Source organism: Agelaius tricolor, unplaced genomic scaffold (genome assembly GCF_023055355.1).
Source record: "Agelaius tricolor isolate 1412-34295 unplaced genomic scaffold, bAgeTri1.0.p SCAF_13, whole genome shotgun sequence".
Taxonomy (NCBI): domain Eukaryota; kingdom Metazoa; phylum Chordata; class Aves; order Passeriformes; family Icteridae; genus Agelaius; species Agelaius tricolor.
The window spans coordinates 16,206,809-16,231,789 of NW_027269273.1; the positions used below are offsets into that span (position 1 = coordinate 16,206,809).

The 24,981-nt window shown below is 36.2% G+C and overlaps 1 protein-coding gene across 2 annotated transcripts in view; it reads right to left on the reverse strand.

Annotated features, from left to right (window-relative positions):
- Nucleotides 1-24,981, reverse strand: part of ADK (adenosine kinase) — a 269,519-nt gene that overhangs the window by 120,849 nt on the left and 123,689 nt on the right. For both annotated transcript variants that reach the window (XM_071438863.1, XM_071438865.1), the window contains exon 6: nt 20,690-20,798. In XM_071438863.1, coding sequence (XP_071294964.1) covers nt 20,690-20,798 — 109 coding nt within the window. The remainder of the gene's footprint in view (nt 1-20,689; nt 20,799-24,981) is intronic.

Below are 24,981 nucleotides of genomic sequence, written 5' to 3' on the forward strand. Positions count from 1 at the left end.
AGCACCAGGGAAATGCAGGACTTCAGACTAGCCTTACAAGTTAAATAGTACTTTTATAAACCACATATAAATGGTACTGACATTATCCTGTAAAAAACTGCAGGTACATTGCACCAGTTAATGCAGCAATAGGTCCAGCTGCTTCTAGGATAAAGCAAACTTTTTGAACAATACATCACTGGCATTTAACTCCTCAGAAAGCTGTACAGATTGATGAAGATTGTTAGGGAGACAGAACTAGATGTTCTGTATGTGTTTTATACTAGTCTTGTATGTGTTATTCCTATCAATGTTTTACTCCTAAGACATATGGAAACCACAGGATACAAAGGGAAAATGTAATATCACACCTGCATATTTACCTTAGGTAGCCTTATGGAGCAGAATATGATTTTTTCCACTAATTTCTATAGAAATATTTTATGCTGATACATTATTAAAGAATAATAAGAGCATCGACTTCACAAGAAAGTTCAATTAACAGTGGTTTTCATCTATGGAGTGGCAAATGTATGAAAAAGTCACTATTAAAAGAAAAGGTAGGATATTACAGTGACAACAGAAACATACACGCAAAAAGCAATAATAAGGATTATAAACTAATCAGTAAACTAATTTTCTTCCATTGTTTTTTTTTCCTTCATGGGTTGGGTTTGGCTTTCTTTTAGAGATGGATTTGTTTTGTTTTATGGAAGACTTGCTGAATCTGACTTGCATTTTCTACAAATAAATCAGTGAGTTTGATGTCAGGATTGCTCATAGGCAGGGTTTCTACAATAGGCAGGTGTCCTGCTCTGTGATGCTGGCACGGGACACCTGCACTCCAGAAGTGTCAAGTTTCCATAGAAATCTCTGAAAAGCTAGAGATAGCACTGCACCCCATCTCTACTTCCACAACACTTCCTTGCATTCACAGACATCTGTTACTTTTCTCTTTCCTTCCAGAGCACTGACATTCCTCTTACTGTGGCTGCAGACCACACATGAAAATATTGAGGCTATACAGGGCACAGGTCACTTGAAAGAAGAACAAATTGGATCTACTATATGGAAAAATATGAATTAAGGACATCCATTTCAGTAACCTATTCATTTGTTTTTCTGAGTTAAAAGCATCATTATGAAAGAATTAAGCTCCCCTACAAAATGGATATGTCATGTGGAAACTTCAGCGTAAGACTTAAACCTTATCTATTATTCACATGTGAAGGAAAATTTTATAAATTAACATTACTCCTGTCAGAATGTTGTTATATTTGCATGTGTTTAACAAAATGCTGCCTCCTTACACCTACACTCACTAGAAATAGAGCAAACATTTCAGTCTTTTCATAAAAAAAAAAGCCACAGAAATACTGCTGTCCTAAACCTCAAACCCTCAATTTAATAAAAGGGAGGCTTTCAAGCCTGAGTAGAAGCTGTATCTTTTACTCCTTGAATCTTTCACTGTGAAGTTTATTACTTCAATTATTGTAATACATCAAGTCTAGAGTAAGACAAGATCCATAAGCAGAACATGTGATCATGACAGGCACCAGCTGTAAACACTCATTCATCTACTGGTGTCTGTATTTGTTACAAAAGGGGTAGAAGACTTCACTTGAGTGAGCTCAAACAATCCTTTTCTGTCCCACATAGATACCACATCAATATCCACTTTTGTAAAAGACTAGTCTTCCAGAAAATATTTGTTTTAAAAGAAAAGAACTGGAATACTCAATTTGTTTGGTATATTTAAGAAAATGCTCTCCAGATTTTCCCCTGAGAACATATACCTGGTATTTATGAGCAGGCTTGTACTACAAACAGTGGTTCACAGGAAAAAAAAGATTCTTGAGGTGGCAACAATGTTACTGCTAACCATTAGCTCTTTTTATGCATGGATTTTTTTTTATATTTCAAAGTTCAATTCTAAGTTTGAACATTGTCTTTTGGAGTGTTGTGCTGAGGGTGGCAAGGGAAGAAGACTGTCAGGTGGATGCATTTTGCCACAGCAGAAACATCTGTAATACAATAAACAATCATATTCAATCTAGAACAACTCAGTTCCTGCTAACGTAACTACTCTGAACGTGGATGCTGATAAGCCCCATTACAAGATTTCTAATTTTTTGCCACATAGAATTATGTGCCCCAAAAGGACTGAGTAGCTTTACCACAACTGCTTAGGAGACATATGGGATAGTGTTCCAGCTAACCCTGTGATGAGCCCCAAGCAGCTCTGTCCCACACCAGGTACCACAATGCCTGGGCAGAGCAGCTCAAGGCCATTGTGCACACTCTGTGTCCACCCTCACTCAAGGTAAGTACCTTACAGTGAGGCAACTTGAGCTGAGAAAACCTGACCTGGCACTGTAAATGTACACAGTGTCCTTGTACAGTAACACAGGGCCCTTCCAGGGAGCACTCAGTCTGGGTGCAAATATTGGACATGAACGTTTATTTCACACCAGGCTGTGTGTGCAAAGGTTATGCTGACAAATGCATATTTGTAATTCAAGAACAGACATAAAAGGATGTGAAAGAGTTTTTGAGGGCAAAACAGATTAGAAGATCTGTACAGGAAAAAGAAAAAAACTAGAACAGGCTCTCACAGCAGACAGGGCAAAACACTGGCATGGTTTTAGTGGGACCAAACAAAATCCAAACAAAAAGAAATTAAATTAAATGGGCAGAAATACAGCCCATTCACACTTCACAGAAGCCATGCTCAGACTATTTAAGAAACGAGCAACCCTGCAAAAAAAGCATGCCACAAAGCATCACTGAATCGCTACCACATCCTTTGTGTCTGCCCACTATTTCCTTCTGAAAGTGTTTGTTGATTACTTTGTTAGGTTTATCTATGAATCTAATCTTACAAATCATAAGTGGTCTGTACAAACAGCCTGCATGAGTAAGAATATAATGAAATTATTTTTTAGCCTTATTTTGAGCAAAGCTACAGGCAATTGCTAGGGTTAGGTGTAGGAGGGTGGCAGTGTGACAAAATTGTTTTCAGACTGCAACTGATTCTTTGCAAATGACTGACTGTTCTGGCATTAAGCCATGTGTAGCAGCCCACATTTTATAATTAACAAATTTGTTTTGTTATTTTGGGACAATTGTTTGGTGTTTCCTTTGTTGTTGTTGTTGTTTGTTTTACCTTTCTGCTACTGGACATAGAATAGTCTTTGGCTTTTAAAGCAGCAGCAGAAGTCTACACTCTTGGGAGATAGCCACATATGCAACACTTTGTGAGCTGTCTAAACAACTTAAAACAAAGCCACAAAATAACTTGAAAAAACCCCTTCACATACCAATTCAAAACAATGTAAGCAAGATTGATATTCTTTTTTTACATATGGGATTTTCAACTTCCAGAAAGCTAAACTATCAGAAACCACTTACAAAGAAGGAAATTGATTTCTGATCAGAGAGTCTTTCAGTTTGCCCTCTTCTGCACCAGCAGCACCAAACCAGACATAATGACTCAGGCCTTAAGGCAAGGACTATTCTCACATGCTCATAGCCAGATACACCCTCAAAGTTCACCTTTTTGAGAAAAACTCATTACTCAGCAACTGCAAAAAAAGCAAAATTCAGGAAATAATTCTGAATAAAGTACAGTCATACATCCTCAGGTGAAATACAGTGTTCAGCTCTTGGGATCCAGTAGCAGGACTCTGTGATTGCAGGGAAATCTGATGTATGAAAACAGAGTAAGATAACCACAACTAAGAAATTTAGAGCCAGGATGCCACAATCATGTGGCATCATATAATTAAGAGATACTTTGTTTTATATGAGATTGAAAAAATGGAAGGATAATTAATATAAAAAAAGAAATACAAATCTACATACACTTGCTGTATTAGTGCTTGTCCACATTATAAAAAATATATATAGTAACCTAGACTGTAATAGAATCTATAGTCATTAAGATTGAAAAAGACCTCCAAGATAATCAAGCCTAATCTCCAATACAGTTTGTACTCTGTGGTAACTCACAGCAAGACTTTACTTGGAGCTTACCCCTGTTTTTGGAATGAAAATACATCTTGCTGCTCCCTGGATGTGGTGTACATCCAAGACCACTGCATGGGACGGCTCAGCAGAGTGCCTGCCAGGCTGCTATTGCCTGCCTTCTGCAGGCAGCCTGCGCCCTGCCCAGCCTTGGCACGCTGCAGCCTATTCCACCTCACAAGTTACAAGTGTTTGCTCACAACCTGCCCACACTAACCAGATCCATATGGGGTCACTCTCACATAACTGCTTACTCCATGTCAACCACCTGATATAAAATCATTCTAGAAGCCACAGCCAGCTCTGAGCTTCAGGACCCAGAGAAAAATTGCTCAGTGTCTCTGATGCTGTGGGGAGTAAAGGATTTCCAATAAAACTACCATGTGGCAAGTTCAAAATGAAAAAATTCTACTTCAACCATACATTACTTAAGTGTACAACTTGTTACACTAGGAGGCCACAAAGGGAGAAGTTAAAAAAATTATTATTTACATTTACTTGTAGAAAGCTGATAAACCTGAAGAACTCTTGAGCAACATGCCACTGCCTTCAGCTGAGGAAGACCTTGAGCTGCAGATTACTGAAAGCTGACAGGGTATTTTGTTCATATTTCCCTACAGCATGGCTATGATCTCCTACTCTTCCCTTAGCACTTCCTGTACTCCATCAGCTCGCTCAAGAGTTGTAAATGTTGCTCTTGCTTTGTTACACGGTTTTATTGCTCATTCATATTTCTATTTTATTCTGTTGAAGAAAATATTTAAAAGAGAATTAACAGTACCTAAACCCCAGTTTTATATGTTTGATGATCCAATAAGAGTGATATAAAAGGAAGAGTTTATGTAATAAACAGTATTGGTTTAAAGCAACTAGAGGGGCTGAGGCTAATTCTTGTTTTTGAACTTAAAGGAAAATCAATGACAGTAACTTTGTCCAAACCATGCCTGAACATTTGTATTAAACTATGTCCCTGTAAGTTTGGAGAGCACCTTAAACTATCAAGATCAGAGCACAAAGTAGCCCTGAACAAAGCATGGCTCAAAGTAGCATAACTCCCATTTAGCTAAATCCAACTGTCAACAGTCCTGCTACATCCCAGCTGGAGCAGCATGGCCACCTCTGAAAGCAGCCTTATCCAATTGCTTTCAAGCCAGCCATAAACAGCTACAACTGCACGAAATATCAGCTTTGAAAGTGATAATAAATGTTGTGCATTTCATAGCAAGTTAAGCAGTTTTCATTATTTCTGTCACGTACACCACTTCTTGGGAGAATTCACTTAAATCCACAGGAATTTCCCTACTAAATCCATTTTGACAAAGCAGCAACTTGAAAGTGTGCTTAATTTTGCATCTGACTTGTTAGTATCTGAAAACTTATTTTCTGAAATGAAATTATTTTGCCTTTCTTTTTTACGATTAGCTTGCCAGAGTCAGATGACAAGTTATATTTTTATTAAACTCACCAACATTTATATTAAAAATTCAAATATCCATTATGAACATATGACAGTGTTGAATAAAACTTTAATAAAACTTTAATTAGCAATTACGCAGCATAGTCAACATAATGCATCAAATATTTGGGTGATCTTACCAACACATAAGCTCTTATAAAAGAGATATGAGAGGTATATAACAAAAGTATGAGCAAAACTGGGGAAAAATTACACCTAGATTTATGGCTACATTTGAACCACCAACCACAGGCACTCACATTAGCAAAGGCACATCAACCACTGCTGGTCTGGGGCTCCTAATGCCAACAATCACTGAACTTTAACCACATATGTCTGGAGAAAATGATTTGTTTGCTTTATTGTGCTTAACCAATGTTACCCTCTCAGGAAAACCACACTGTAAACTGAATGAGGTATCCCACATCCTAACAAAGTATCTTCAACATGTTGAATAAAAACATGAGTAGCATTACCGATAGGACTCTAAACTCTTTTATAACATGCTCTTTGCCCCCTCTCACTTGATTTCCTTCTATACTGTGGAAAAAGTCACACCTCCTATGTATGACAACTGCTGCAGACTGTACCATTACAGCTCTTCAGATGATTTATGAGGTCCATGACTCAGTTTAAAGGCCCACATGACTGTGGGCTACTGAATCCTGCAGCTCATCAGCAGGAGGGATTCAGAGAATGACAAGATGAATTTTTATATTTTACATCAAACTACAGCGAGCAACAGAAATCTTCCATGTGACACAAGCAAATTAAACTATAAAATAAATGACAAAGTATAGAGAACATTATCTTGAAGGACATTAAAAAAAAGAATCTCTGGAGACTAAACCAACCATCCTTTCAGTATAAGCCCTCTGCTTCCATACACTTAAAATCCAGGATTTTGTTGTAAAATGGCAGCAATCTTTTTAATGTGGCAAGTTAGAGGGAATAACGATGACAAAAGAATGAAATCCAATTTTTCTGGCCTATTATTACCAAAACAGCAGAGTGTATTAGGGGGTTGAAGGATCTGTGGTATTCCATTATTTGAAACATTATGCCAAACAAGGCCATACAAAATAAGACAAAGGCAGATCAACCATATGTGCACCCTTTTACAATGAATTTTAGACAAAAAACTGCTTTTTATCAGACATTACAAGCTAAGAGCTTTTGAAAAACAAACAAACTATAAAGTTCAATATAAAAACTAGTGTACTGAGAAATTTTGGGAAAGCTGTTTTCTCATCAGAGGTTTTGGTAATGAAAAATTTTTATGGCAATTACAAAGCCAAATGAGTCATTAATAATAATCCTTAACATCTGTGAAGAAATGGGTAGTTTATTATAATATATTCTCAAGCATTTGTGGCAATAAACATTACACAGAAGATGAACTCACAATGTTTCACAGGATTTCTAAAAGCTTTTCATTGTTTTTAAACAAGAGATTTTAATTTGGGAACCTCTTTTATGCCTGCTCTAAAACTTCTTACGCATTTGTCATATCAGGCAAATATTAACTCCCACTGATTTGCACAAGGCTTATTTTTGAACCATCACCCATTCCAGGGCAGTCATCATTTCTGAATAGTGCTAGGCAAACTTATCAGTGAAGGCAAAGAGAACTCCAAGCTAATAATACTCCTGTAAAATTTACAGCTAACATATTTCATGCATTTCATCAAAATTCCATATTTAGCTACAGCTTTTCAGCTTGAAAGGACTGTAAACACAGTCCTAGATTTGGCCCAAAACCTGTACAGGATTGTTGTGTAAGATTTTGCCTAATTCATAATGCAATTTTTCAGTTTATTGAGGTCATAGTAAGTATTTAATCTTATATCATCTAAAATAATTAATGCACATAAGCAAAACATAGGAGTACACACAAAGTAACTGATATTTCTTTTTATTTAGCTGTGGGCTACTGCTGCCCTTCTGGTACAGATGAGTCACTCTAGAATACTAATTTTTTGCCATTGGCCACATCAACAAACTAAAGTTCTTATTATCTTGATCCCCATTTTCTTGCTGTACTAAAACCAGAAATTTATTTCCACTAGACATTTTGAATTGGCAAAACCAAAACCACAACCACACAATAATATTAAGTTTTTCAGGGTTTGCTTTTCTTGTTTTAAGTCTTCCAGCTACCAGTGGAAGCAGCTTCCAGGAATTCCATGTGAAGATATGTATTTTCTATTATTTTTAAACCTAGCCTATTGTTGAATTGAAAACTTACCTGAATTGTAACAAGAGGACAAGACAGTGTTGTAAAACTGATGCAATATTAAATAGTGTCTATTTACAATAAAATGTCAGCGACTACTTTTACCATTATAATATATACAGTACTGATAGGATTGAGAAGATAAAATGATGACTGAGCTTAGATTTTTGGAAAAAACTCCTCTTACTATAACAATACCGCCTAATTATTGTTAGGAGGAGGAAAAAATTACTTTCCAAATTGCAACTGATTCATCAGTTGCATATGCACAAATATATTTATGAGTAAAAAAAGAGCAAGCAAGAGCAATATCTAAGGTTTGCCTAACTGGGATGTGAGGAGAATGGGAAGAAATGTAGAAATACTCTTCCTTCCCAGCAAATATCACTCAGCACCAAAACATCCTGCATTCTGTCCAAAGGCCTGAACAATTCCTCTATATGAGTAAACAAGGAGCTAAGGATGACTCTGAAAGCAGCTCAAATATATATCAACTGTGATTCAGTTATAGCTTTTTAGGTATTATGACCATTTATAGCCTACAGCTAAGAAAATGGAATTCATATCCTGGGTAACATTCTGGGTATTGTCTTCTACATATAAAAGTCTAAATTCATCCTGGAATTTTCCACTTACTTAGAGGTTATTGCATTGTACTATCAGAATTAAAATATTTGCCTTTAGGGCAGATGTTAATTGTTGAGTTGCTTTCTAATTGGTAACACAAGTTTAAAACAATTATAGCTTCCCAAAATCTATTTTCAAATCTAAAACCAATAGCTTGAACAGTGTGGAAAATACATTAAATGCTCTATCATGGTTCACCAACATGTAAGCTGTATTCTACTATATTAACATTATCTCAATATTTCTGAAAATAAAACATTAAAGCCTATATATTCTTTTTATGCAAAAGAGAAAGATACTGCATTATAACATGCCCAGCAGAATTTCTTCCCCAACATCTAAGGATTCATACTTTCCTTTTTAACCTCTGATGCTTTTTGTCTTACTTTTCATTATTGTTTCCATTTCAGTTCTCGCACTAGGTCAAAAAGCAAGAATGAGAGATGCAAGCCATGAATCTTTTGAACTTAAAAGCTGCAATAGTGAATTATGAGTTTCAAGTCCTTCCTAGTCCAGTACAGCATCCCAACAGCAGCCACACATGGATGTCTAGACAAGACTAAAACAAGAGAAGCACATACAATATTCTTGCAGCTGCCAACTATTTTCAGTAGAGAAGATTTCCTACATAGATCTGCAGTTGCAGAAGGACTGGAGTATTCTTCTGACACTCCTTCCTGTCAGGTCAGTGGTGACACGACTGCTAGCGATATGAAAATCAGCAGACACAATCAGATTACCTATTAATTAGTAAACAAGTCTCCACAGTGCTATCAATCTCAGGTTACTCTGTTAAAATCTAGATATAATTCTAAAGTGGTTTTGCTCTCCTCCAATCTGTCATGTCACTTTATCAACAGAGCAGACAATAATCCCATGTTTTTAAAACAAAATTGAAATTAACTTTCTTACAGATGAGATCAATTCAACCTAGTGCTGTAAAAAACCCCAACAAGACAACTGTTAAGCCTGTCATTCTACATTCTATAAAATAGGATATTTGGTTATGGAGCATGACTGAAGTTTAATATAAAATTGAAATTGTAGAGTGAATGAATAAAGCAGAGAATATGCCTCCAATTACAGGGGGGTTTAATACCCTTTTTTGTTATTTATCTACTAAATCATAATATTGGATGTTTTTCTGTTGTTACTTTTACCACTGTACAACACTTGGTACCAACTCTGCAATTGGGCAGATTACTATAATGACATTTTTACTCAAAAGAAAAGAAGGATGACACATGCTTTCCATTTTACTGACCTAATTTTATCATCATACTGATAAAACTAAGTACTTACTATATTCTTATTTTGAAGGTCTGTAGGCTTTGAAATAGAAAGAAATTCAATGTTTTCAAGATAATTAGAATCTGATTATCTTATTTAATATATTTACCATGCTAATGTTCAAACATTTGACTCTGCTGCAATAAAAATTTCACAATATTCCATTGTCTAAAAAATTTTAACATTTTCTGCTCCTCTTCCATGAACTACACTTTCTACTTCTGCTGTTACTGTGAAATGCATTAAAGGCAGGTCACATGATTTTCCTCATGTCAACAAATGATGGCTCAATCAGGCAGATAAGAATCTACAGTCCTCAGCAGAAACTCTCTTCTGCCCATTCTCAGCAGTATAAAGGAGCACTTAGGGACAGCACTAGTTCTGGGGAATGAATACTTGCTATCCTTTATATACACACATTGAAAATTTCTCTCTTTCTTCAGCAAAAATTGGATCCTTATTGTTGAAAATTTTCCATCACTATTAGTTTGCAATTTTTTTCTACATTCAGTTGTCATTCATGATTAAAATAAATAAAATAATGAGGAATTTACGTTTTAGAACATTGGCTATTAATTCTAAGCTGGAATTTTTCCTCTTGGAAATAAGCTTTCTTAATAACTAAACAAATAAAAGGTATTTCACTTTGACTACAGTCCTCAAAGGACAGGGGAAATTCATATTTAAGGAACAAAGTTCATTCTTACCTTACTCTGCTGTGATCAATGACAGTATGCAAGCTATAAATGCCAGTATTGTCCTGGGTGCCCTCAGTAGATAACAAGGTTGTCTCTGCTTCATTCCAATTACTCACACAGTCTTCTATATCCACTACCTGCCACTGTTTTACTGAATTTCTTTATTTTAACCCTACTGTGAAGAGAAATCTATGAAAAATACTGTGGTCTCTCACATCAGGTTATGCAGAGAACAAGACAGAGTATTCAGCACCACCCTCTTTCTCCCATTTCTTGCATTTACCTCATTCTTTCAGATTTTATGACTCTTTATAATGCTTAGCCTTTACTTTTCACAAAACACCTCAATGTTGTTCAGCACCAATTATACTCCATATGGTCTTAAAAAGACATGTTCAGAGGCATATGTTGAGGCATATTTCATGATAAATACTGTTAACTGCTGTTTCCCACCATTTTCAAATATGCAGGAAAGCATTGTTATATTGCAGCTGCTAATACCATAGTTGGAAAAACTATTAGGAGCAGCGTCATTCTGTAAAACAACTTCTGTAACTTCAGCATAAAAAGTGGTAACAAGACACATCTTCTCATCTACACATCTCCAAGGGTGAGAATTGTTAGCCATGTACAACCCATGGGAAATCTTCTGACTTTGGAAGAGTTTTGCAATATTTATGGACCATGAGGTCTGAGTATTCATGCTGAATACTCACCAGGTGTTTATGGCCAGGTGTTTATTAAATTATTTTGTTCAAGCAGCTAAATTATTTAGAAACATGGAAAAAAACACATTATCCTTAACCAACACAGTCCTGCCAATAGAAAGATGGTGCAAGTATGATTGGGAAGGTGAGAGCTCTTCTGCTGGGGCAGCAGCTGTTACAAAGTGCCTCCATATTAGGGTGCTTATGCCAGAAAGAAGTGTAAATCCCCAGGACAGTTTTCCACAGCAGCTGCATCAGCAAAATCCTCCTATTATGGAACAATTCTAAGGGCCTTGATCTTTTGTTTATGTCAAACATTTGCAATGATTAGTACTGATGTGTTTATCTTGTTCATATTGCTAAAATGATGTTTTATCTGTCAAGCACTACCTGCTACCATGATGATCTGTATACTCCTTAGAAAGAAACAGTGTCTCACATCCACTCTTCCAAATTATAAAAATTCTTCAAAACCAGCACTTATTCCTTATTCAGAGAATGTAGTATTTCCTTGAGCATTCTACCCTTAATTAAATGAAAAAGGAAAGAAGAAAGGAAGATGATCTTTCTTTTGACCAAACCAGACAGTCTGAAGCACATTTACCAAGGTGACCTGGTGCACTGCTGATTGAACAGCAGCCTGACGACCAAGAGGATTAAAGCCACACCACAAAAACTCCTCAGCAGCTCCTTTCAAATGAACTTCTAGAGCCTGCTTTTGGGATCAAGTCAACTCCTGTTTCAAATAAACCTGATAACAAACAAAGCTGGCAGGACTCAGCCCTTTACCTCCTAAAGGGCCGAAGAATTTATCACAAAGTTGTGAAAAGCCCAATCTGCAAGGCATACTATTTACGTGTTTAATGTATTGTCACCGAAAATCCATGCAGAAGCATTTTTGCAGTATTAGTTTTTTGACTCCAAGTACACAATTACTAAGCACAATATAGCACAAAAATCTTCTTGACACAGACTTTTAGGACATTGGTTAGCTATGCTGTAAAAACATTTTTTCTTTTGAAAATGGTTTGTTTCTTGCAGAATCCAAAAGTAGCCTGCAGGTTCCTATCCTGTTATTTCAAAGCACCTGTAGCCTACAGTGAAGATCAACGCCCCTCAGCACAGGTTAAGTTTTGGGATAAGAAAGATCATATTTGAATCCCCTTGCATTATGTGCATGCACATTTTAACATTCTATAATTTTACTGCAAGTTACTGGCTTTGAAATATCATGCCCAAATGTTACCACTTCAATGCTTGTTTCAAAGCAAATCATTCAGCATAACCATTTGCAAAAAAAAAAAAGTTTTGTATTTAAACAACTGCATTGTCCTTATTATAGAGGGAAATAATAAATGAAACTATAATTTTCACTTCAGACCAAGTAGTGGGCTATCATAAATAGCTTAGCTCTAAGGTTATGCAGTCTTTGCTGTTAAAGAAATAAACTTTTTTCATGTAAAACAGAGCACAGTTGGTGCAGAATTTGTATGTTTTTTAATGTAAAAGTCGATGACAGAGATACAATACATATTTCAGGGTTATGTAGACTATGACATTTCTTCATGTTAATGAGATCAAGTCCTTTATAAAAAAGAAGGAACCTCACATTTCAACCAACAGTACTCAGAGTGGTAACTATGAATTTATGATAAATTTTGGTATGCAGGAAACAAACAAGTTTAACTCAATCTAGAAAAACTCAGAAATTTCAGGTTTTAGTCCTTAGAACAGTCTTAAATAATTGATTCTTTAAAAAGGTTATCAGAGAAGTACTGAAACAAAAATTAACAGAAGATAGAACCAATATTGTTTCAGAGCTTCTAATGCCTTGATTTGATGGTGCTTTAGTTTTGAGATTTTGCTCTAAGAAAGTTGACATGGTAACAGACAAAATTCTTATGCTCTCATAAGGAGAGCATCGAATAAAGCCTGACATGCAAGAGAAGCTACAGTAAAAATTTCCCTTCCAACTGAGTCACCTTACCACTTAGAGTATGAAGTCTTCCCTTTTTAATTTACATTTAAATAAGTGTGTTAAGTCTGCCAAGACTTTATGTATGACTTGAGACTCAGTGTCCCTAAAGGCAGAGGCACCTGGGAGCAGAGGTCTCTGCAGTGAGCTGTGGGTGGCACAGCAGGTCCCTGTCCCTTGTGAACACCAATTTTCAGCACTCCCCAGCCTGCTGCTAAGCCTGATTCAGTCTTTGCAGAGAAGTAGCTTACAACCAAGAGACTGATTTAGTATTTCAGCAGATTTACATATTCTATTAATGAAATAAAAGCATGCCCTTTCCCTTCTTCTCCCCACCCCCCCTTTAAAAAGCAATATACTTTTAAAAGGGTAATGCAATCACAACCATTATGTCAATGAAAATTACACGCTGGGTTTATCTCTGTAGGTATCTGTCAAATACAAAGCGTGCACAACATCTTTGGAGTAATAATGATGTTTTATCATTTTAATTACAAACACTTGGAAAAAAAGATCCCTAAAGTGTACCAATTGGGGTGGTCTGAATTAACAGTAGCTTGATAGCCCAAGGGTAGCAAAAATAGATTGAGCTACCAAATTTCATAGTAGTTATAGCAGCTGTCTTCTTGCCTCAGGGAACCTGGGTATTTAACAAAGCAGACAGCTTGGCATTGGCATCTGATTAGTAATGTGGGTTTTGTTGGACAGAATACGCACAGTTCTATTGTCTCACTGCTTGGTTCGGAATTCAGAGAGCTATGGAATCATTTAGTTTTTACAGTTAGCTTCTGTGTATTCACTTGCAGGTATTGTAAAAGGTTATTTTCTCACTTATCACTTGCTCCAAGTAGGGAATATTGTCTTGAAACGAGCAATGAAACATGACAGGATTTAAATGTCAGGGTCAGTTGCTTTCCCATTTCTGTGCCAAAATTTTGTTGAACCAACTGTGTAAGTTTTTCTAATTGGGCAGAAAAGTGAATAAGGTGAAAGTCTGTTCTCCCCTTATCACAGAATTATTTGGAATTTAGTATAATTGAAAAACATCATTTATTCTAGCCTAACTTTATATGGGAAAATTTGTCTTCACAAAAGAAGTCTCAGAGGTAAAATCCAGCTATTGGGGCTTCAGGGAGAAGGGATTGATTTTTATTTTTTTAATCCCACAGTAGCCTGACAGTTTGGATAACTACTGGGGTAAGAGAATCTCTAGTTCAAACCTAATCTGCTTAATAGTAAAAAATCTCAGTTAACATGCTTTATCTAAAAAGGTTTGATCTCGGGACATAACCTTAGCACATAGAACAATATTACTCCGAGGTTTGTGTTTGAACTTCATACAGCCAAAAAGACCCCCCACGTGGCTCCTCTCTCTTTCATTCTTTAAGTATACATCACAAATTATTGGGGCTTGTTGGCAGAGTTCAAATCACTGAACTCATTGCAAATAGTCTACTTCAGCTAGAAGTACATTCTTTTACTCTATCAAATCCATCTGAGGTAATAAGACTTGATGTTTTATTCAACAGAGCTGAGGAAAATTGTTGCACAATAGGTTAATTCAAAATGGCAGCATAGAAAATGCATCTGTCAGTGGGGATCAAATTACAGGGCAAGCTCCTCTCAATGCTTAGAAAAACAAGTCTGCAGTTCTACAGATTATGTGCATGTGTGTGTTTAAAGGGGTGGGAAAGGAGCTAAATATCTGAGCTAACCTCCAATTAAAGTCAATCATAAAAACAGCCAATTTAATGAGTACGGATTTCTTTGGGTAATTATAACACCAACCACTTTTTTTTCTCCCTCTCTTTTAAATCTGTAATTCTGCCTTCTTTTTATTGCTTGCTTTGTCATTAATCGCCTCAGGAACTTGATTTCCTAGCAACAGACTCTGCCACCAAACATTTGGCTCCTTTTCAACATTTTCTTTGTGAAAAATGGCACTGCTATTGCCGCCTGGCTGTTGCAGCTAGACTGGCTGTGTAAGTGTTCTAATAAGGCATTCTTCAAAAAAACCACACAAAAATCACATGATAAAAGGAGCGATGACTGAACTTCACTAATTACTGTGCTGAAGAAACATATCTGCAATTTAAAGGCTACTGGGGTAGGAGGAGAAGGACTGAAAAGGAAATATGCATTTTCTTCATCTTAAAAAATACAATTAATAACATAGAGGTGAACATTTAGAACTAATTTTTTTTACAACGTTACACAGATTGTCCTTAATTTTATTCTATAGAAACAGGAGGTACAACCTTCCTTAAAAGCTGATGACGTATTTTTCACCATAAAGTGCAAAGCATTCACTTTGAAAAATGGCATCTTGAAGAGCAAATTTCACAACAAAAAATAAGAAAGAAGTTTCTCATTCATTTTTTCACGTAAGTTACTTGAGAAAACACTAACAAAATAGTTTATGCATGAGAAGTTATACCTGAAATGGTAGCATAATGCACTCCCTAAATATATCACAGGATGACACAATATGTGGCTGGTTTAGACACAGCTTTTTTTGTATTTTAATCAAAGAAATAAAGCTGTGGGTTTCTGTATTTATGACAGAGAAAGGGTTCTTTCCCTGTATTTGCTTTGGAAGGCAGTAAATGGCAGTTTTACTTCCTGGTTAGATACAGAGTCTACCATCTCTCCACAATAAATGCATCCCACTTCAGCTATGATTTCCAGAAAACACAATGCCTCAAGATGGTGGGTTTCAGTAAGGGGATGTTATCCCTGGCCACAACTAACTGTTGCTAGCTGCACTTTCTTCTCTATGGCTAAGATACTCAGTATGGTGGTTTCCTGGCCATAAAACCTATTAATCATTGTGAGAAACAGTTTTGCATGTCAAATGGCACAACACACTGGTGCCAGAGCACTATGGTAAAAGTTACCAATGGGAAAAAAAACTATTGTGAAGTCATTCAAACAAATGTCCTTTTTAAGGGATATTTTGCTTCCTGCGAGTGTCTTGTTTCCTGTGATGCACACACAGACCTAGCACATCTCAAAGCAAAAAGCCTATCAAAATCCATTGGAAGTTATCATACTCATCATAGCAGTAAATTACAATAAATATGCATTCACTGAATATACCTCTAAAAGGAAGAGACAACACAAAAGAAATTTCATTTATACTTACATCGTTGTAATAATCAGCATTTCTTCTCAAGTAGAATAGCCAAACTCCATGTAAAATACTGTAGAATGTTATTTAAACTTTGCTACTCATTGCTGACATCAAGCTTATGTTTTGACAGACTCATGCTGAAACCAGATAATTCCTCCATCAAGCCCACTACACTACCACAGTATCTCTCTGCTTAGACAAGCACTTGGGCATTAAAAGAAAGTAAATATAAAAATACCACAGCGTTTGTTGAAACAGAGCAGGGTGGTTGGAGTTTTAAAAATTTCTCCAGCAGACAGGTGTGGTGCATTGGGTTCATTATGACTTGCTGTAATAAATGATATTCCCACCTGGAAACGTGGCCTAAGCCCAGAATTCCTGGTCTTTATCAGAACTGTCATCACCAAAATAAAGTACACTTGATATTAGCTTTGAAAGCCCAAAAGATGCTGAAGGTGCTGAATGTAGCTCAACTGTGGGCTAACAAATCTAAGCAGCATTAGAAAATTTTATACTCAGTGTGGTACAACTGAAGGGCATCATCATTGAGAAACTTCAAGTATTTGCTATGCAGAAGTAGGAGAAGAAAACAGTTTAAACTTTTACAGATTATGAAATAACAACAGCAAAATAACCAAGAAGATTTTTTTGGGTTTTGGAAGCTCCTTTAATGATCCATTCTAGGCTAAGACTCACCACAGATTGGGAACACAACTACACTCAATATTGCCATTTCAGATGCTCAGTAAAGGAAAGTTCTTGGGAAACAAAAAGAAACTAAACAAAAAAACCCAACTGAAGCACAGAAGGAACTTTCAAGAAGAAACACATTACTTCAGCACCAAGAAAATATGAGCATCAAATGCCAGTGTTTCATCCACCTCACAATCAACAACTGCAAACATTGAACACATTGCAGGTGTTGGACCAAAGGACAAACTGAGTAAAACTAAATAACAGGCTGAAATAAGGATGGCTAACTGGAACAGGAGAGAGCACATACCTGGGAAACCACCACTTGTAACAAGCATGTTCACGTACAGGGAGAAAGTTAAAATTCAGTTGTCTGTATGAGCAAGCCATATGGAATAATTGATACAGTTAAGATTTCACAAGGTTAAGTGCAGCTTTCAATGAAGGAAAGCATTTTCTCCTTTTCCATTTTCTTCCCATTATGGAAGAAAAAACTCAAAATTTCTTACTTATATACAGTAACAGAGACTTACCCATTGAAGTCAATTGACTAAAATGCTTCTCCATTTTTTTCTGCTCTTGTAACTGTTATCAACAGATTTTTTTTTAACCAAAACCACTGACAATAAAAATATCTTTGCATTTCAGGCCTTTGTAAAATATGAAAATTACCAGCTATATACTGCAAGTTGCGTTAATAATGTCAAAATGTTTGTGTGCAATGTTAAAGAAGCTGAACACCAGCAACTCCCACAGATGCCTCTTAAAATAAGACAAGGTGCACAAATGTGGAGTTTTATCACCCAAGTCTGTAAGACGCAACTCTGACACGATTTCTAAAATGCAAGTCCTGACAGCAAGCACAAACTCACAGGACAAAAAAAAAAAAAAAAAAAAAAGAAAAAAAAAGAGAAAAAAAAAATTAACTTGCCTGTTCCTCCCCCGAATTTACAATTAGCTTCATGTTGTGTCCCACTCACAGCTCCAGAGACTGAATGACAGTGTTTAGTGCTATCATGACTCTGAACTTATTCTGAAATAAGGGAAATGTCTGAGGAAGAGACATCTTCTAGCCTCAGTAGGAACCAAATAAAATTCCTCACAGTGAATTCTAATCAGACACCAGCAGCACAGCTAGCTGATGCACAGTGAAATGAATATGACAGACTGGAAGATATTATGTCAATGGTATAAATTACCACAAGTATAGGAATTATGTCTGGAGAAGGGAAAGAAATTGCACAGAGTTTGACAGTACATGTAGCCTATCTTAAATGATTCAAAATAGAGTAATTTTAAAGGATTAAAATACACCTTCAAAGTTTACCATCTTTGAGAAAGCTGGGGCAGCCTCTGTATTTTGCTTCTATCTGTGATTTACTAGGTCCTATTCTCTGCTAGCCTTTCTATAATTTGTCTGCTGGATCTGATTACCAGATGGCTAAAATAAATGTATTGTGTTCATTCATGGTAACAGAAGTTGTTTTTAAGGGTTCTGTCAGGGCTTCACTATCTTTTCCTTTGTACCTACTCCTCCCTCTGTGAATTGATTAGATTTCAGAGCTAAGTTTCACATGAGGGTCATTCTGCTGAATGCTGCATTGAAAAGCTTATTATCTGTTCTAGGAAGAATATACAGGTGACCACAGGATATCAGAGACCTGTCCTAAAGCAACAACTGCCCAGTACTGCCAAGAAAATAGATTGTTTGATAATCTCAGGACATGAATTTCCAGAATAAGTATCTGTCACTGACATACACTCTAATGCAATTCCAGAAATAGGTGACAGTTGGATAGAAAGAAGGAAATGAAAAGCAACATATGCACAGTGCAATGTCACGGAAGGTAACAAGACTAAAGTGAAGACAGACAACAGCAGACAAATTAATGACTGAGAGCTACCCTCTACCTCAGGAGTGGTAATTGCTCACTACATGGTTTTGTTTAATCTGGTAATCACTACAAACCCACAAGAAAAGAAGCTTAATGAAAGAGAAGGGCATGAGCACACTGTAGCATGAAGAACCATGGATGGTTCTACACTGTCTCCTCTCCTTCAGTAAAGTTACATATGCAATCTGTAATCTGAAGTGATAATCCTGTCCTAGAAACCTGAGTGACCCCATCCTTGAGTGCTTTTGCTATACATGTGAAAAAGGTTCTTCACTCAAAACATCTCCTGCAATCATATACTTCCCTAATCTGAATTTCATATTGTAAATATATAATACCATTTATCAGCAGTTCAATTTAATTTTTTTATCCATTATCACATGCTCATCTTGGGGTTTATTTTCAGTTTAGTACAATAATTCTCTGTCTCCCAAAGTCTGGATGTTGTAGAACTGGCATCTGAGAAAAACAGCTTCTAATATATACAAGAATCAGAGTAGTGAATCACCTAGTCAAAATTTAAGTGATCAAACTGACTGAACACACAAGAGTGACTTCAGAACTGAAATAAGAGGACGGTTTTATCTTAAAAAGTACAAATCTGTTTAGTACCTCATGTAATGTTTCACAGTTTTCCTGAAGCATCTCCACTAAGTTAAATGTTTCCAAATGGTACATTGGAAGCTTCATTGGGAATGATATACAGGCATGGGAAAATTAAAAAAAAAAAAAACAACCCCAAACATAGTGCAGTAAAACTTTTGGGAACATTTGTCGTTCTTCTTTATTTAACCTATATTCTTAGTCTTCCAAAATTTTTCAGCTAACAGCAGTAATTCCCAACCATGGCATTTGGAAAATAAAGAACTCAGAACATGTGAAAAAAAACCAGCAATAAAAAATTAGTAGACAATACACCTACATATATTTTAACCACAGCACAAACACATGGTCATAACAGTGGGACATATTTTCTTTGTACACTGAGAAGGTTTTAAGTATTTTTTGACACTTATAAAGGGGCAGTCTTGGCCATACACAAGAATCAATAACAACTATGCAAAGCCTACAGCAGTGCACACTAACTGGCTGTAAGAGACATTAACACTACCTAAAAGAAGTAACTGTATTTTCAATGAACTTGTTCCTCCTGGATAATCAATTTTTCACACTTCTTGCCAGCTGTTCCCATATAGCTCAGGTAGCAGAATGGAAAGAGTTGTCATACAGAATCCATATATTACATGCACATTATGATGTTTTAATCTGTCATAGACTTCTATGTTTGTTAATTTTGACCAGTCATATCCATTTGAGAGCAAGGTGAAAACAAATTCATCACTTATTTAGGCAAGACATAATCTACACAAATATATTTATCTGGCTTGATTCATTCTGGATGGAAAAAAAAGAATACTAATTGTGAATCTACTAATGCCCCATCCTCAAACCCCCCTTTATTCTAAAAGCAAGATTAAATCATTAAAATCAGTTTGCCCCACCACCCACATTTAAGAGATTTGTCAAAATCATTGTTTCTGAAATATTGAGTTATAAGGTGCCACAGTAATTACTATGGAATAAATAGCAATTAAGATTGTTCACACAAATAAGCTCAAACTGTTTGCAGTGAATAATTATGCTAATAGTGTTTTTCTACATAATTTGTGCATCCTTCACAACGATTTACTAGAAAATGTGAAATGTAAATTTGATGCATTACTACAAAAGCCCTGAAAATATGTTTAGTTCTTATGATTTTTCCCATCAATTTAAGTGAACATACAACTAAAACATTCTTCTGCATTCATACATCTGATTTTGAAGAAATCAAATACTGAAATTGAAGCAGTCATTTTCCTTTCCTGTCTTCCTATAAAATCATTCAAAACCACATACAACAGACATACTCACTGCTTAAACTTCAGGATACTCTAAAACAAAATTTAGCATTTTGAAAGGGGCTGAACTTACTGCTATGTAATAAACTTTGGCCTTTTCCACCAACTTCCAGTTCTTCTCCAAATCAAGATGCTTTTCCTTCTTATAGCAGTTAGCAGCAGCAAGGTTAGCTACAAGAGACCTGAAAGTGATTAAAGAACAATTATTAGACCCTCTGTAAACAACAGTACTGCCAATTTCTCACAATGAACACAATTTCACAAAGATCCTACAGAACATAAAACCAATTAACAAGGAGCACCAAAAGCCACATATACTTTGACCATTTCATGAGAATTTAAGTATATATTTAAATACTAGATTAAATATACTTTAAAACTTATATTAAATAATGTATCTTGAATCCAACTACATAGTTTAGGTAACCTATCACTATTATATTCTTCTGAAGGCACCTTTGTTGGCTTTGAATCAACCTTAGTTTCATTCTGTGATCAACTCCTTCCATATGCTTTAGCATCTGCACATTTTCATTAAAACTCCTCTAGCACCTAACGAAAAGTAGTTACTCCAGTTTATCTTCTGAAAACTAGTTTCCCTCACTAGAAGCAAAAGGTTGATGTATATGTAAGTCTTGCCATTTCAATTTTCCAATGAATAGTTATATTATTTAAAAAGGGCTTGTTTTGGGGTTTTTTCCCCCCATTAGGTTCACATTTTCCTTTAGCAAATAAAAAAGGGTCAGGTTCCTACTTTTAGATGATGAACTGTTAAAAAAAAACTTTGGCTTAGCTGTGGATTACTGGAACACTACCAAAAACTCATTTGTACTTCCTTCTTGCCTAACAAGTTACAACACAAGCTGTGGGACACAACTTCCATTACCAAGAACAAAAATACTTGTATCACATTGCCACTGTTACATGCAAGATTCATTCTATTTTAAATCATCTTCTTCACCCACTGCATTCAGCCTTATGAAACACATAAAACTTACACACATACTCCTAAAAAGAGGTCATAATAAGACCTCTACCTCTCCACTCTGGCTACCATGGCCAGATTATTCTATGCAGTTGTATTACGAGAATGTTTAATAACATGCAATATTTTAGAGAAAGGGCATTGGGAAATGGATTATTTCTATGCTAGCATACAGAGCTTTAAATATAATTTTCAAAATTTAATAGTCAATATATGCTCTTTTAACATTAACCTATCACTATTTTGTGATATTTAAGCGCATTAGCCAAATAATTAATGTGTAATTACAGATACAACATTAGGCTATTGAAAACTTTAATTTTAACTTCTCAAGGTGCATGCAACTGATGCTTTATACATCATCCTCTTCTGTACAAGCGCTACTACAATCCAGAGACAGCTCCAGGTGGGAGCAAAGTGCTCATTTGCTCTCATCAAGGTATGCTTCTGCCTCCAGGCCCATTACCATGTCCAGGTGTAAGGAGGTAAATAAGTGAGACATTCTTTATTTAATGAAAAACAAACAAAAGACCAAAAGAAAACTTTTATTTCCTAGTAAACTTCCTGAAACAATCATCACTGACAATCCTTGTCAGTTAAACAGATCACATATACAAAACGACAACAAAGTTAGACCAACTTTATCTGAATATATCAAAATTACTGTTGTGTCATTTCATCCCATGAGCAGATTTGGGGCTTATCTCTTTAATTCTAAAATCTAAATGCAATGAAGACTAATGTATATTTGGAATAGAGAAAAAAGAAAAAAGTGAGAAAAATTTATGAACGAATACACCAAGCCTCTGCAGCATTATAAGTAACAGGGCAAGAAGTTTCATTCTTCATGAGTATTACTATTTCAATGACAAGAAATCCAGTGGAGAACTAAGTGAATCCAAGAAAGACATGTGCATAACTGTGGTAATTTTCTGTAAATCAAACTTTAAAGCAAATTAAATCTTTCAGTTTTGGCAAACCCTAATATCCATCAAGGACGTAGTTTGGAAAAAAAAAAAAGAAATCTTGTCTGTCTACATATGTTGCTAAGTGAAAAGCAATTCCGTTCCAGAAAACTGAGCAAAGACTTTCTATATGTTTCCTTTCACTTACCACATGCCCCTGAAACTGTAAACCTAGCTCTGTGTGGCTACATCCAACCATAGAGATGCTCTGCACATATGGGTAATAAAAGATTGCTACACTGATGACAAAGCAGTGAACTTTTCCAAATTAAAACTGTAAGTCTGACAGCACTCAGTTCAACATGTGGAGCACAGACTAGGTAGATATTTTTCAATGAAATACAGTAATTGGAGACAGCCAGAGTGCTACAATTGAAACAGCTTAATGGAGCACTGTGCATGTGGTTATTTCTAAGCAGAAGGCACAAATCAAAGTCATAGACTATGACAGAGTGTAGGTATTACTTCTGAGTTTAATCATGTGCTAGGATTTTCTTGAAAAGCTCTGAGAAAACAAAGCATATTAGTATTACTCAACTAGAGAATTCAGGATGGTAATCATACATCAGATCAGAACCCTTTCCTACTAAAAGCTCGACAGAGTTAGCAGAAGCAAAAAACATTTATATCAGGGCATCTGGAACATAAATAGATACAGCCACTTCCTAGGAAAACCAGGAGTGCTACTAAGTTAGGTGCTCCAGAAGAGACAGAGCTGAAGAAAGAAGTCAGCACTGAGCTAACTGAGCTAAGATAAGAGATTGATCAATAAATAGTGTTACCAAATGGGACAAAGTTGAAGTGATTCTTACCAATACAGAAAATGCTAAAAACAAAAAAACAATCAGAGGGTAATTAAAGATTGAGAATAAACTTGCTCTCACAGGATGGACTATTGCACAATAAAGCCTTCAGCAGCAACCATTAGCTAGTTTTTCTTCTCCCAAGGAGCATGAACTCCCTGCCTCTCTCAAGCATCAACTGAGATGAAGCCACTGTCTAGAATGTGAGCAAATATTTGATATTAAGAAAAAAGAGTGGTTTATTCTAGCAAACCAAAAATACTGCTTATTAAGTCAAAGAAGTATTTGCAGACCTTCTTATGAACAAATTTACCTAAACTTTTAAATTCCATTGAGATGCACGTGGTTTTTTTTGAAAATTCATACTGTGTGCCTATTGACAGTCTTGACTTCAGTTTCCCATCATGTTATCTAGAAAATGGTGATTGCTGCAGCATGTATACACATGCACTCTATGACTGAAGGCAGAGAGAATCACAGAACAAAAACTTGCTTTTCTTTTCTATTGCTTTTCTTCTCTTTGAAAAAGTGAATATGGATCTTGGAGATGAAGGGGGAAGTCTGTAGACATAATTAGTGTCAGAACTCCAGACAAAGATGAATGAACTTCCTTCCTCCACAGACTACGTGCATTCATTCCAGAGAGTAAGACATTATGTACAACATTAAATTGGGAGGGACAGGTTGATAAGCTGGAGGACAGGGCTGTCTGTCATTCAGTGCATCTGCAACAGCCTGAAGAATTGGGCTGGCAGAAAACTTGAAGGTAAATGCAAAGTCACACCATTACACACAACAATACAGCCTGAATGTTGACAGGGTACTACACAATTTTTCAGAGAAGGACCTGGAGATGCTGGTGAACCAGGCTTGGAACATGAGTCAGCAGTGCATGACACAGAGAAGGAAAATCACAATCAGGTGTATATGAGCAAATATGGAGACAGGAAGACAAAGGAAGTTATAGATCCAGAATGGAGGAGAACCTCTGTCTCCACACCTTATCTGGAGATCTGTGTCCAGCTTTGACTTGTCCATTATAAGACACTAACAGAGAGCAGTGAGTCCAGCAGTGGGCCATCAATATTATTAGGAGGCTAGCATACTTAAATGCAGAAGAGTTTTGGGTGAACCTTAAGAACAGGTACCTAAGGGGAGACCTTCCTGCTTACTTCAAATATCTAATCAAAGTTTACAGAGGAGATGGAGCCACACTATTCTTGAACACAAGAAAGAACAGACACAAGCTGAAAGAAGGAATACTGCAACTGGGTACCATCAAAATAATTTCTCCCATGAAGAGCAATCAAACATTTGAACAGTTTGCCCAGAGAGCTTGTGCAACCTCTATCCTTTGTGATATTCAAAACCCAGCTGGACATGGCCATGAAAAACCTGATCTACCTTTGAAGCTGCTCCTGCCTTCTGCAGGGGTTTGTCTCAGATGCCTGCTCTAATTCAAACTGTTCTAGAGTTCTACACATTATATAGAAAACACTTCCTCCTCAGACTCTCATTTCAGTTCATGTTGCTGTCTACCACCTTTTCTAACTCTACCCAGAACATTCACCAACTTCTCTGGAATTATGGTGTGAACTTTAATTAGGGAACT